General features: G+C 43.4%; 1 protein-coding gene across 2 annotated transcripts in view; it reads right to left on the bottom strand.

Annotated features, from left to right (window-relative positions):
• Positions 1–7,024: 7,024 nt before the first annotated feature.
• The window catches only part of LOC135503894 (guanine nucleotide-binding protein G(i) subunit alpha-3-like), a 59,979-nt gene continuing 51,439 nt past the window's right edge, over positions 7,025–15,564 (bottom strand). Inside the window, exons 6-9 of one of the 2 annotated variants that reach the window (XM_064922077.1) lie at positions 14,933–15,062; positions 14,199–14,352; positions 9,744–9,935; positions 7,025–7,960 (exon numbers count right to left, since the gene is read on the bottom strand). In XM_064922077.1, the coding sequence (XP_064778149.1) occupies positions 9,745–9,935; positions 14,199–14,352; positions 14,933–15,062 (475 nt within the window). In that variant the 3' untranslated portion in view covers positions 7,025–7,960; position 9,744. Of the gene's footprint in view, positions 7,961–9,726; positions 9,936–14,198; positions 14,353–14,932; positions 15,063–15,564 lie in introns of both variants that reach the window. The other variant, XM_064922076.1, reaches the window with a different exon arrangement.

Here is a 15,564-nt window from a genome sequence, read left to right on the forward strand (position 1 = left end):
AACAAGCTATAAAATACATTTTTTTTTTACGAAAAATGAAATGAGGCATATGACTCAGTGAACGAATGCAACAGATTGGTGAAAAAAATAAACATAACGAATCGCGAAATATTACGATGAGAGATATTCAGCTTGGTGGTTGGGTCCTTTTTGTTTCATACACTGTTCAAAAAAAGAAAGGGAACACAAACAACACAATGTAACTCCAAGTCAATCACACTTCTGTGAAATCAAACTGTCCACTTAGGAAGCATGTGTAAATGTAAAATGTAAATGTAAGCAACACTGATGGACAATAAATGTCACATGCTGTTGTGCAAATGGAATAGACAACAGGTGGAAATTATAGGCAATTAGCAAGACACCCCCAATAATGGAGTGGTTCAGGTGGTGACCACAGACCACTTCTCAGTTCCTATGCTTTCTGGCTGATGTTTTGGTCACTTTTGAATGCTCGAGTGGTAGCATGACAGAGTCTACAACCCACACAAGTGGCTCAGGAGTGCAGCTCATCCAGGATGGCACATCAATGCGAGCTGTGGCAAGAAGGTTTGCTGTGTCTATCAGCGTAGTGTCCAGAGCATGGAGGCGCTACCAGGAGACAGGCCAGTACATCAGGAGACATAGAGGAGGCCATAGGAGGGCAACAACCCAGCAGAAGGACCGCTACCTCCGCCTTTGTGCAAGGAGGAGCAGGAGGAGCACTGCCAGAGCCCTGCAAAATGACCTCCAGTCTGCTCAAACGGTCAGAAACAGACTCCATGAGGGTGGTATGAGGGCCCGACGTCCACAGGTGGGGGTTGTGCTTACAGCCCAACACGTGCAGGACGTTTGGCATTTGCCAGAGAACACCAAGATTGGCAAATTCGCCACTGGCGCCCTGTGCTCTTCACAGATGGAAGCAGGTTCACACTGAGCACATGTGACAGACGTGACAGAGTCTGGAGAATGTTCTGCTGCCTGCAACATCCTCCAGCATGACCGGTTTGGCGGTGGGTCAGTCATGGTGCGAGGTGGCATTTCTTTGGGGGTCCGCACAGCCCTTAATGTGCTCACCAGAGGTAGCCTGACTGCCATTAGGTACCGAGATGAGATCCTCAGACCCCTTGTGAGACCATATGCTGATGCGGTTGGCCCTGGGTTCCTCCTAATGCAAGACCTCATGTGGCTGGAGTGTGTCAGCAGTTCCTGCAAGAGGAATGCATTGATGCTATGGACTGGCCCGCCCGTTCCCCAGACCTGAATCCAATTGAGCACATCTGGGACATCATGTCTCGCTCCATCCACCAACGCCACGTTGCACCACACTGTACAGGAGTTGGCGGATGCTTTAGTCCAGGTCTGGGAGGAGATCCCTCAGGAGACCATCCGCCACCTCATCAGGAGCATGCCCAGGCGTTGTAGGGAGGTCATACAGTTACGTGGAGGCCACACACACTACTGAGGCTAATTTTGACTTGTTTTAAGGACATTACATCAAAGTTGGATCAGCCTGTAATGTGGTGTTCCACTTTAATTTTTAGTGTGACTCCAAATCCAGACCTCCATGGGTTGATACATTTGATTTCCATTGATAATTTGTGTGATTTTGTTGTCAGCACATTCAACTATGTAAAGAAAAAAAGTATTTAATAAGAATATTTCATTCATTCAGATCTAGGATGTGTTATCTTAGTGTTCCCTGTATTTTTGAGCAGTGTATATACCAGTAGTGTGTCAATCTATAGATGTGAGCACTGGAATGGAGAGTAGGGATGGTCAGAAATAGTGCACTACATAAGGAATTAGGTTGTCATTTGGGAACTAGCCAAGGATTATTTTTCTATCTGTGTGATTTGTTGGTTAATCACCAACTAAATGTCATAAAAACATCACTTCACTCCATATACATGATCTGGAACTAAAAACAGAAGTGCTCTGCAGTCGGACTTGGCAGTTCCCATAGACATCACAGGGAGTGTTTCATCCACAGTTCAGTTCTGTCTTGGTTCTACTTTCTATAATCTTCTATGATCATCTTATGCAAACATCCCAAGACATCATCCCCTCCCCTGAGGCTCACCAGACACCTAAAAAGGATGAAGAGAGAGGAACAGCATAAAAACTCTGCCAAAGCCCCATTATAAAAAAACTCTGCCAAAGCCCCATTATAAAAAAACTCTGCCAAAGCCCCATTACAAAACTCTGCCAAAGCCCCATTATAAAAAACTCTGCCAAAGCCCCATTATAAAAAAACTCTGCCAAAGCCCCATTATAAAAAAACTCTGCCAAAGCCCCATTATAAAAAAACTCTGCCAAAGCCCCATTACAAAAAACTCTGCCAAAGCCCCATTACAAAAGCCCCATTACAAAGCTCTGCCAAAGCCCCATTATAAAAACTCTGCCAAAGCCCCATTATAAAAACTCTGCCAAAGCCCCATTATAAAAAACTCTGCCAAAGCCCCATTATAAAAAAAGCCAAAGCCCCATTGCCAAAGCCCCATTATATTAAAAAAGCCCCATTACAAAACTCTGCCAAAGCCCCATTACAAAATGCCAAAGCCCCAAAAAACTCTGCCAAAGCCCCATTACAAAACTTATTAAAAACTCTGCCAAAGCCCCATTACAAAACTCTGCCAAAGCCCCAAAAAACTCTGCCAAAGCCCCATTATAAAACTCTGCCAAAGCCCCATTATAAAACTCTAAAACCCCATTATAAAACTCCCAAAGCCCCATTATAAAACTCTGCCAAAGCCCCATTACAAAACTCTGCCAAAGCCCCATTACAAAACTCTGCCAAAGCCCCATTATAAAACTCTGCCAAACCCCATTACAAAACTCGAACCTCAGTGAAGAACAAATTCTTATTTATAATGACGGCCTAACAAAAGGCCTCCTGCGGGGACGGGGGCTGGGATTAACAATAAAAATAAATTAAATAAAAGATATAGGACAAAACACACATCACGGCAAGAGACAACACAACATAGAGAGATATCTAAGACAACATCACAGTAAGTTAGCAGCACAACATGACAACAACATGGTAGCAGCACAACATAGTCACAGCACAAAACAGGGTACAAACATTATTGGGCACAGACAACAGCACAAAGGGCAAGAAGGTAGAGACAACAACAACAATCACACAAAGCAGCCACAACTGTCAGTAAGAGTGTCCATGATTGAGTCTTTGAATTAAGAGTGATAAAACTGTCAAGTGTTGAGTGTTTGTTGCAGCTTGTTCCAGTCTCTAGCTGCAAGAACCTGAAAAGAGGAGCGACCCAGGGATGTGTGCGCTTTGGAGACTTTTAACAGAATGTGACAGAACGGGTGTTGTATGTGGAGGATGAGGGCTGCGGTAGATATCTCAGAGAGGGGGGAGTGAAGCCTAAGAGGGTTTATAATCAACCAACACCAGGTCTAGGACCTGCAACACCAACACCAGGTCTAGGACCTTCACCTTCAACCAACACCAGGTCTAGGACCTGCACCTTCAACCAACACCAGGTCTAGGACCTGCACCTTCAACCAACACCAGGTCTAGGACCTGCACCTTCAACCAACACCAGGTCTAGGACCTGCACCTTCAACCAACACCAGGTCTAGGACCTGCACCTTCAACCAACACCAGGTCTAGGACCTGCACCTTCAACCAACACCAGGTCTAGGACCTTCAACCAACACCAGGGCACGCATTTTCAAGGTCTACAGTTGTACACCAGTGTCAGTTAGATTTTATTTTATTTGAATACAGGTCTAGGTTCTGAACCTTCAACCAACACCAGGTCTAGGACCTGCACCTTCAACCAACACCAGGTGCACCTTAAACCAACACCAGGTCTAGGACCTGCACCTTCAACACCTAGGACCTGCACCTTCAACCAACACCAGGGCTTGTAAGTACGCATTTCCCGGTAAGGTCTACAGTTGTATTCGGCGCATGTGACAAATACAGTTAGATTTTATTTTATTTGAATACCAGGTCTAGGTTCTGAACCTTCAACCAATACCAAGTCTAGGATATGTTTTTTTACAGGGATTCAGTAACGTCAAAGATCAAAGGTCACTGACTTGAAGATCCCTGTCACCTCAGCAGAGTTTACACTCCATTAGGTTGATCTTGATGATGACGGCGTCAAACACGAACTGGACGTTCTTGGTGTCGGTGGCGCATGTGAAGTGGGTGTAGATCTCTTTAGTGCGCTTCCTCCTGTTGAGATCCTCAAACTGACACTGGATATAGGCTGCTGCCTCCTCATATGTACTGGCACCTGTAATAATAATAACACCAACAATGCATTATGGGTAGTGTAGTACACTAGATATAGGCTGCTGCCTCCTCATATGTACTGGCACCTGTAACCTGTAATAATAATAACACCAACAATGCATTATGGGTACTGTAGTACACTAGATATAGGCTGCATATGTAGCCTCCTCATTATGTTCTGGCACTTGGGTTGGTGAGGAGACAGATATCAGAACAAGAGCATTATGGGTAATGTAGTACACTGGATGTAGGCTACCACCCTCCATTATGTACACGTCAGGACGACTTGTCAGAGTGGATAAGGACTAAGAGAGTCCAAACTGGCTTATCCAAACTAACACGCCTCAGAAAGGAGGGATACATACAGTGGAGCAAAAAAGTATTTAGTCAGCCACCAATTGTGCAAGTTCTCCCACTTAAAAGATGAGACATCTTTAATTTTCTTCATAGGTACACTTCAACTATGACAGACAAAATGAGAAGAAAAAAAAAATCAAGAAAATCACATTGTAGGATTTTTAATGAATTTATTTGCAAATTATGGTGGAAAATAAGTATTTGGTCACCTACAAAGCAAGATTTCTGGCTCTCACAGACCTGTAACTTCTTCTTTAAGAGGCTCCCTTGTCCTCCACTCGTTACCTGTATTAATGGCACCTGTTTGAACTATAAACAGTATAAAAGACACTTGTCCACAACCTCAAACAGTCATACTCCAAACTCCACTATGGCCAAGACCAAAGAGCTGTCAAAGGACACCAGAAACAAAATTGTAGACCTGCACCAGGCTGGGAAGACTGAATCTGCAATAGGTAAGCAGATTGGTTTGAAGAAATCAACTGTGGGAGCAATTATTAGGAAATGGAAGACATACAAGACCACTGATAATCTCCCTCGATCTGGGGCTCCACGCAAGATCTCACCTCGTGGGGTCAAAATGATCACAAGAACGGTGAGCAAAAATCCCAGAACCACACGGGGGACCTAGTGAATGACCTGCAGAGAGCTGGGACCAAAGTAACAAAGCCTACCATCAGTAACACACTACGCCGCCAGGGACTCAAATCCTGCAGTGCCAGACGTGTCCCCCTGCTTAAGCCAGTACATGTCCAGGCCCATCTGAAGTTTGCTAGAGAGCATTTGGATGACCCAGAAGATGATGATTGGGAGAATGTCATATGGTCAGATGAAACAAAATCTAACTTTTTGGTAAAAACTCAACTCGTCGTGTTTGGAGGACAAAGAATGCTGAGTTGCATCCAAAGAACACCATACCTACTGTGACGCATGGGGGTGGAAACATCATGCTTTGGGGCTGTTTTTCTGCAAAGGGACCAGGACGACTGATCCGTGTAAAGGAAAGAATGAATGGGGCCATGTATCGTGAGATTTTGAGTGAAAACCTTCTTCCATCAGCAAGGGCATTGAAGTTGAAACGTGGCTGGGTCTTTCAGCATGACAATGATCCCAAACACACTGCCTGGGCAACGAAGGAGTGGCTTCGTAAGAAGCGTTTCAAGGTCCTGGAGTGGCCTAGCCAGTCTCCAGATCTCAACCCCATAGAAAATCTTTGGAGGGAGTTGAAAGTCCGTGTTACCCAGCAACAGCCCCAAAACATCACTGCTCTAGAGGAGATCTGCCTGGAGGAATGGGCCAAAATACCAGCAACAGTGTGTGAAGACTTACAGAAAACATTTGACCTCTGTCATTGCCAACAAAGGGTATATAACAAAGTATTGAGATACACTTTTGATATTGACCAAATACTTATTTTCCACCATAATTTGCAAATAAAATCATTAAAAATCCTAAAACATGATTTTCTGGATTTTTTCCTCCTCATTTTGTCGGTCATAGTTGAAGTGTACTTATGACGAAAACTACAGGCCTCTCATCTTTTTAAGTGGGAGAACTCGCACAATTGGTGGCTGACTAAATACTTTTTTGCCCCACTGTACATATTTAAAACAACAATTCTGAAGTGATCTAATAGAGTTGGATTAAATTATTCAGAGACTAAGGGTTATATCCATATCTGGTTAGTATTAGAGGTATTAAACTCTGTATTGGTCTGTCTGGTTAGTATTAGAGGCATTAAACTCTATTAGAGGTAAACATTGTCACTCAGTCTCAAGTATTAGAGGCATTAAACTCCAGTCAGTCAATCTGGTTAGTATTAGAGGCATTAAACTCCAGTCAGTTAGAGGCATTAAAAAGTCAAGTATTAGAGGCATTAAACTCCAGTCAGTCAAGTATTAGGGCATTGTCAGTCAGTTAGTATTAGAGGCATTAAACTCCAGTCAGTCAATCAGTCAGTCAGTCAGTCAAGTATTAGAGGCATTAAACTCCAGTCAGTCAAGTATTAGAGGCATTAAACTCCAGTCAGTCAGTCAAGTATTAGAGGCATTAAACTCCAGTCAGTCAGTCAAGTATTAGAGGCATTAAACTCCAGTCAGTCAATATTCGTATCCCCTCTGTAACAAGACATTTTGTTACACACTTAATCCTCGGTCAGTTCATTCTTTCACTGAAATTCACAGGATTTTAAAAATCACTGAATTAAAAAATATATCAGAATTAATTATAAAAGGCCATAAAATATCAAGCTATGAATTCCAAAAATCTCTTTCATGCAGGTAATCAATAATTATTGTCTTATAAAGTGTTGTGATACAGTTATTAATCTCACTTGACAATAATCAATAAATGTACAATGATGTGCGGTAGTGAACAAGAGTCCTAAATATAAAAATATTGTTCAATACAAAGTGGTCCATTTTGTACATTTTTTATTTTATTTTTAAGAATCAGAAATAAGGATTGTAGCCTAAGTGAAACCTCATGTTAAAGTCTACAACAAGACTATTTAATTCATGAAAATATGTCTGATTAAAATCTTAACACTGTGAAGAGTTAGAGTAGGTGCAGGTCAAATCTATCACAGGAATTACTGATCCATACGCCAACTTCAGACCATTAACCATACTCACAGATTGCATTTATTTCTATCTGATAATCTAAAGAAATACCACAATGAAAAAGAAACTATTTCAACTACTTTATACAAATAACATGCTTATAAAAATACATGTTTTTTTTTAAATGGGAAATGAAATGAGGCATATGACTCAGTGAACGAATGCAACAGATTGGTGCAAAAAAATAAACATAACGAATCGCGAAATATTACGATGAGAGATATTCAGCTTGATGATTGGGTCCTTTTTGTTTCATATATACCAGTAGTGTGTCAATCTATAGATGTCAATCTATAGATGTGAGCACTGGAATGAAGAGAAGGGATGGTCAAAAATAGTGCACTACATAAGGAATTAGGTTGTCATTTGGGAACTAGCCAAGGATTATCACTTCACTCCATATACATGATCTGGAACTAAAAACAGAAGTGCTCTGTAGTTGGACTTGGCAGTTGCCATTGACGTCACAGGGAGTGTTTCACTAGTGAAGGTTTCATCCACAGTTCTGTCCTGCTCCTCGGTGTGCATCAGAGTGTTGAACATGGAGGAAAATCCTCTCGGAGAAAAAAACAAACAGGAACCAAATCCCAAAAAGCAGCATTCATCAGGTGCTGCATGCAGTGTGGTAACGAGCAGTCTCAGTCTCCGGATCTACTTTCTATAATCTTCTACGATCATCTAATGCAAACATCCCAAGTCATCATCCCCTCCCATGAGGCTCACCAGACACCTACAAAGGATGAAGAGAGAGGAACAGCATAAAAACTCTGCCAAAGCCCCATTATAAAACTCTGCCAAAGCCCCATTACAAAACTCTGCCAAAGCCCCATTATAAAACTCTGCCAAAGCCCCATTACAAAACTCTGCCAAAGCCCCATTATAAAACTCTGCCAAACCCCATTATGAAACTCTGCCAAAGCCCCATTACAAAACTCTGCCAAAGCCCCATTACAAAACTCTGCCAAAGCCCCATTATAAAACTCGAACCTCAGTGAAGAACAAATTCTTATTTATAATGACGGCCTAACAAAAGGCCTCCTGCGGGGACGGGGGCTGGGATTAACAATAAAAATAAATGAAATAAAAGATATAGGACAAAACACACATCACGGCAAGAGACAACACAACATAGAGAGATATCTAAGACAACATCACAGTAAGTTAGCAGCACAACATGACAACAACATGGTAGCAGCATAACATAGTCACAGCACAAAACAGGGTAGAAACATTATTGGGCACAGACAACAGCACAAAGGGCAAGAAGGTAGAGACAACAACAACAATTACACAAAGCAGCCACAACTGTCAGTAAGAGTGTCCATGATTGAGTCTTTGAATTAAGAGTGATAAAACTGTCAAGTGCTGAGTGTTTGTTGCAGCTCGTTCCAGTCTCTAGCTGCAAGAAACTGAAAAGAGGAGCGACCCGGGGATGTGTGTGCTTTGGAGACTTTTAACAGAATGTGACAGAACGGGTGTTGTATGTGGAGGATGAGGGCTGCGGTAGATATCTCAGATATCTCAGATCGGGGGAGTGAGGCCTAAGAGGGTTTATAAATAGACATCTGTACACCTTCAACCAATACCAGGTCTAGGACCTGCACCTTCAACCAATACCAGGTCTAGGACCTGCACCTTCAACCAATACCAGGTCTAGGACCTGCACCTTCAACCAATACCAGGTCTAGGTTCTGAACCTTCAACCAACACCAGGTCTAGGACCTGCACCTTCTAGGACCTGCACCTTCAACCAACACCAGGTCTAGGACCTGCACAGGTCTTCAACCAACCAACCAGGTCTAGGACCTGCACCTTCAACCAATACCAGGTCTAGGACCTGCACCTTCAACCAACACCAGGTCTAGGACCTGCACCTTCAACCAACACCAGGTCTAGGACCTGCACCTTCACCCAACACCAGGTCTAGGACCTGCACCTTCAACCAATACCAGGTCTAGGACCTGCACCTTCAACCAATACCAGGTCTAGGACCTGCACCTTCAACCAATACCAGGTCTAGGACCTGCACCTTCAACCAATACCAGGTCTAGGACCTGCACCTTCAACCAATACCAGGTCTAGGACCTGCACCTTCAACCAATACCAGGTCTAGGACCTGCACCTTCAACCAACACCAGGTCTAGGACCTGCACCTTCAACCAACACCAGGTCTAGGACCTGCACCTTCAACCAACACCAGGTCTAGGACCTGCACCTTCAACCAACAGGTCCAGGTCTAGGACCTGCACCTTCAACCAACACCAGGTCTAGGACCTGCACCTTCAACCAATACCAGGTCTAGGACCTGCACCTTCAACCAACACCAGGTCTAGGACCTGCACCTTCAACCAACACCAGGGCAACGCACCAGGTCTAGTTGGACCTGCACCGATTTTATTTTATTTGAATACCAGGTCTAGGTTCAACCTTTAATACCAGGTCTAGGATATTTTTTTACAGGGATTCAGTAACGACAAAGATCAAAAGGTCACTGACTTGAAGATCCCTGTCACCTCAGTAGAGTCCACACTCCTTGAGGTTGATCTTGATGATGACATCTGTGACGGCGTCAAACACGAACTGGACGTTCTTGGTGTCGGTGGCGCATGTGAAGTGAGTGTAGATCTCTTTAGTGCCCTTCCTCCTGTTGAGATCCTCAAACTGACACTGGATATAGGCTGCTGCCTCCTCATATGTACTGGCACCTGTAATAATAATGCATTATGGGTATGTACACTAGATATAGGCTGATGCCTCATATGTACTGGCACCTGTAATAATAATAATGCATTATGGGTAGTGTAGTACACTAGATATAGGCTGATGCCTCATATGTACTGGCACCTGTAATAATAATAATGCATTATGGGTAGTGTAGTACACTAGATATAGGCTGATGCCTCATATGTACTGGCACCTGTAATAATAATAATAACAACAATAATGCATTATGGGTACTGTAGTACACTAGATAAAGGCTGCAGCTCCTCATATGTACTGGTACTTGGGTTGGTGAGGAGACAGATATCAGAACAAGAGCATTATGGGTAATGTACTCCACTGGATGTAGGCTACCCTCTCATATGCACTGGCACCTGTAATAATAATAGTGCATTATGGGCACTGCAGTGCACTGGATGTAGGCTACCCTCTCATATGTACTGGCACCATGGGTACTGCAGCATTGGTGAGGAAATGGGACACCATGAACCTCTAATTTTATTTTTTTTTTACCTTTATTTAACCAGGCAAGTCAGTTAAGAACACATTCTTATTTTCAATGATGGCCTGGGAACATTGGGTTAACTGCCTGTTCAGGGGCAGAACGACAGATTTGTACCTTGTCAGCTCGGGGGTTTGAACTTGCAACCTTCCGATTACTAGTCCAACGCTCTAACCACTAGGCTACCCTGCCACCCCTAAATCAACATAAAAAACAAAAAAAACAAAGACATGCCAATAGTTACCAATTCTGTGCATTATACATATATTCTAAACGTTTACTACTCTTCAACTAATACCGAGGAGAGACCTCATTCAGTACAACTCCCGAACTAATCAACCTACTCTATTCTACAGCGCATTCCTTTGTCTCCTTAAATCCTATAAACAGGACGACTCGTCAGAGTGGATCAGGACTAAGAGAGAGGTCTGGCTTATCCAAACTGACAAGCCTCAGAAAGGAGGGATACATACATATTTAAAACACCTATTCTGAAGTGATCTAATAGAGTTGGATTAAATTATTCAGAGACTAAGGGTTATATCCATATCTGGTTAGTATTAGAGGTATTAAACTCTGTATTGGTCTGTCTGGTTAGTATTAGAGGCATTAAACTCCAGTCAGTCAATCAGTCAGTCAGTCAGACAGTCAGTCAAGTATTAGAAGCATTAAACTCTGTATTGGTCTGTCTGGTTAGTATTAGAGGTATTAAACTCTGTATTGGTCTGTCTGGTTAGTATTAGAGGTAATAAACTCTGTGTCTGTGTCTCTGTGTTTGAAACTGCAATTTTTCTGTCAGCACCATGACAAATGTGTAGCATTGCAGGAAAATAGCTATAAAACTGCCAAATGTTCTCGCTGCCCCGTGGACAAATGTGTAGAATTGCAGTAAATTAGCTTTTAAAACAGCCAAATTTTAGTTTCTGCAGCCAAAAAAGCATTAAGTAGTTGAAAAGTTGTTAGTTATAATTAGTTATAATGCTAAAGTTGTCCGTTTAGTATGTTACTTGTAGTCTGAGACCAGGCTGCTAATACTAACCATACAGACAGAGAGAGATGGCTACAGAGCTTAATACTTCTAATACTAACCATACAGACAGAGAGAGATGGCTACAGAGCTTAATACTTCTAATACTAACCATACAGACAGATGGCTACAGACTTAATACCTCTAATATAACCATACAGACAGAGAGAGATGGCTACAGAGCTTAATACCTCTAATACTAACCATAACCAGACAAACTAATATAACCATACAGACAGATAGAGATGGCATACAGACAGAGCTTAATACCTCTAAGACAGAGAGAGATGGCTACAGAGCTTAAACTCATACCATACTAGATGGCCAGACTTAAACTAATATAACCATACAGACAGAGAGAGATGGCATACAGACAGAGAGAGATGGAGCTTAATACCTCTAATACTAACCATACAGACAAACAGAGCTTAATACCTAATACTAACCAGACAGAGAGAGATGGCTACAGAGCTTAATACTCTAATCTAATACTAACCTAACCATACAGACAGAGAGAGATGGCTACAGAGCTTAATACCTCTAATACTAACCAGACAAACATACCATACAGACAGGATTTTTTTTTCAGCAATTGCACAGTTTTAGAGGCTACCCTCTTGGCTGCAATTCTACACATTTGTCCACGGGGCAGCGAGAACATTTGGCACTTTTATAGTTATTTTCCTGCAATTCTACACATTTGTCATGGTGCTGACAGAAAAATTGCAGTTTCAAACACAGAGACACAGACACAGAGTTTATTACCTCTAATACTAACCAGACAGACCAATACAGAGTTTAATACCAACAGCCAACAGTTCGCAACGAGCCAGGCGGACCAAACTGCTGCATATACCCTAACTCTGCTTGCACTGAACACAAGAGAAGTGACACAATTTCCCTAGTTAGTATTACCTGCAAACATGAATTTATTTTAGCTTATGTATTGATTTTAAGAAAGGCATTGATGTTCATTGGTGCTAAGACCGTGCTTTTTTCGTGAATGTGCTTGTTAAATCATCACCCGTTTGTCGAACTAGGCTGTGATTCGATGATAATTTAACAGGCTCCGCATTGATTATTTGCAACGCAGGACAAACAAAACTATTAATATCATTAACCATGTGTAGTTAACTAGTGATTATGTAAAGATTGATTGTTTTTTATAAGATAAATGTAATGCTAGCAACTTACCGTGGCTCCTTGCTGCACTCGTGTAACAGCTTGTCAGCCACGCAGTCTCCTCGTGGAATGCAATGCAATCGGTGTCCAAAAATGCCGATTACCGAAAATAATAAATCAGGCCCGATTTCAAGTTATTTTTTTTATTTTTTTACCACTTTTCTCCCCCATTTTGTGGTATCCAATTGTTTAGTAGCTACTATCTTGTCTCATCGCTACAACTCTTGTACGGGCTTGGGAGAGACGAAGGTTGAAAGTCATGCGTCCTCCAATACACAACCGAACCAAGTCCCCTTCTTAACACAGCGCCATCCAACCCGGAAGCCAGCCGCACCAATGTGTCGGAGGAAACACCGTGCACCTGGCCCGCCACAGGAGTCACTGGTGCGCGATGAGACACTGACATCCCTACCTGCCAAGCCCTCCCTAACCCGGACGACGCTAGGCCAATTGTGCCAGGGCCTGGGCGCGAACCCAGGGTGCTGCAGTACAGCGCCCTTAGCCACTGCGCCACCCGGGAGGCCCCTAAATCGGCCCTAATTAGTCGACCTCTAGTATGGAACATTTCTGGTAGATTTTATTTCAAATCATGAAACCAACACTTTACATGTTGCGCTTATATTTTTGTTCAGTATATTTTGAAAGCAGGTGCTTCCACACAGATGTGGTTCCTGAGTTAATGAAGTAATTAACATCCCATCATGCTTAGGGCCATTATTTTTGCTAATATGGCTATGCCCCCATAGGATGACAATGCCCCCATCTACAGGGCACGAGTGATCACTGAATGGTTTGATGAGCATGAAAACGATGTAAACCATATGCCGTGGCTGTCTCTCAGTCACCAGATCTCAACCAGATTGAACACTTAGGGGAGAGTGGTGCCTGAGACGGCGTTTTCCACCACCATCAACAAAACTCCAAATTATTGAATTTATTGTGGAGAATGAGTGTCACATTTTTTATTTTTTTTATTTTACCTTTATTTTACTAGGCAAGTCAGTTAAGAACAAATTCTTATTTTCAATGACGGCCTAGGAACAGTGGGTTAACTGCCTGTTCAGGGGCAGAACGACAGATTTTGTACCTTGTCAGCTCGGGGATTTGAACTTGCAACCTTTCGGTTACTAGTCCAATGCTCTAACCACTAGGTTACACTGCCGCCCCTCCAATAGAGTTCCAGACGCTTGTAGAATCCATGCCAAGGTGCGTTGAAGCTGTTCTGGCTTGTGATGAACCAAACGCCCCATTAAGACACTTTATGTTGCCGTTTCCTTTATTTAGGCAGTTACCTATATATCGGTAGTAGAAATGCAAGCCAAAGCTAACAGTGGCTATCTAAATATGCTTTATTTAGGTTGCTAATGGAATGACCCCATAATACCTAACAAAAACAACAATGCCTTTGGCTTTTAAAAAGTACACAAACTCCTATTCAAAATCAGGAACCCCTACAACACTTCCAAATATTTTACATCATGTATTTGGTGTGTGTGTGTGTGTGTGTGTGTACTACTCAACGTGTCTGATCCTCACCTGCGTACTCGGGGTAACAGATGGTGAGTGGACTCCTGCCGATCTTCTCCTCAAACAGATCCTTCTTGTTGAGGAACAGGATGACGGAGGTGTCTGTGAACCACTTGTTGTTGCAGATGGAGTCAAATAGCTTCATGCTCTCATGCATACGGTTCTGTAGGGGAGGACAGGCCGGTTCATTAACAGGACCCGGGCCGGGTGGTAAGTAACGTAAATGCTAATGCTAAATAAACTAATGAAAATGCTAAGCATCCTGAGCGGGGTAGCACCGAGACGTTTTGAAAAGGAGGTGAGAGATTTGAGTAAGGGACAGCTCCCTCACACTTCCTCTGGAGACTGAACTGACACCGCCCATCCTCCTCCCCTCCTCTACCTCCCCCTTCACCATCTTCTTCTGCGTGAATTGAACCCCGTCACCCCTCTTCGTCCTCTGCCAACACCAGGTCATAGTCGCTGAGCACCACACAGAAGATAATCCATCACACCCCCCCCTCCTCACCCCTCACTCTCTCTCCGCTCTCCCTTCTCTCTCACCCCTCTCCACCTCTTCTACCATCCTTACCACCAGGTCATAGTCTTCGCCACACAGAAGATTATGTCCCACACATCAGGTCACCCCTCTCCACCTCTTCTCTCCTTAGTCGCTGCCAGCAGGTCATAGTCGCAGCGCCACACAGAAGATTATGTCCATCAAACCCTCCCTCCTCACCCTTCTCCACCTCTTCTCTCCTTACCATCTCTTCGTCCTCTGCCAAAACCAGGTCATAGTCGCTGAGCGCCACACAGAAGATGATGGAGGTCACTCCCTCAAAGCAGTGGATCCACTTCTTCCTCTCCGACCGCTGGCCGCCCACATCAAACATTCTGGGGTGAAACAGTGACAAAGACACCCAGCAGGATCAGGTCAACGTAAGGTTCAGGAGGTCAACGTAAGGTTCAGGAGGTCAACGTAAGGTTCAGGAGGTCAACGTAAGGTTCAGGAGGTCAACGTAAGGTTCAGGAGGTCAACGTAAGGTTCAGGAGGTCAACGTGAAGGGAAACATAGATTATAACAATTGATAGATTTGACAAGATTGGATTGGATGACCAAGATTGCATGCACTTTTCACTAGGGAAACATAATTATGTACCCCACCATGGTGATAGATTTGACAACATCTGACCTGCACCCCACCATGCACCACGGTGACCAAGATTGCATGCACCCACCATTCCCAGTCTAGTTTCACTTGACCCCGGTCCCAGACAGTCAGGCTAACTAACATCTGCACCTGCACCCCACCACGGTCCCAGACAGTCAGTTTAGCTCATTCAGGCTAACTTCTGCACCTGCACCTCACCATGGTCCCAGACAGTAGAGGACAAG

This window comes from Oncorhynchus masou, chromosome 18 (assembly GCF_036934945.1).
Source record: "Oncorhynchus masou masou isolate Uvic2021 chromosome 18, UVic_Omas_1.1, whole genome shotgun sequence".
Taxonomy (NCBI): Eukaryota; Metazoa; Chordata; class Actinopteri; order Salmoniformes; family Salmonidae; genus Oncorhynchus; species Oncorhynchus masou.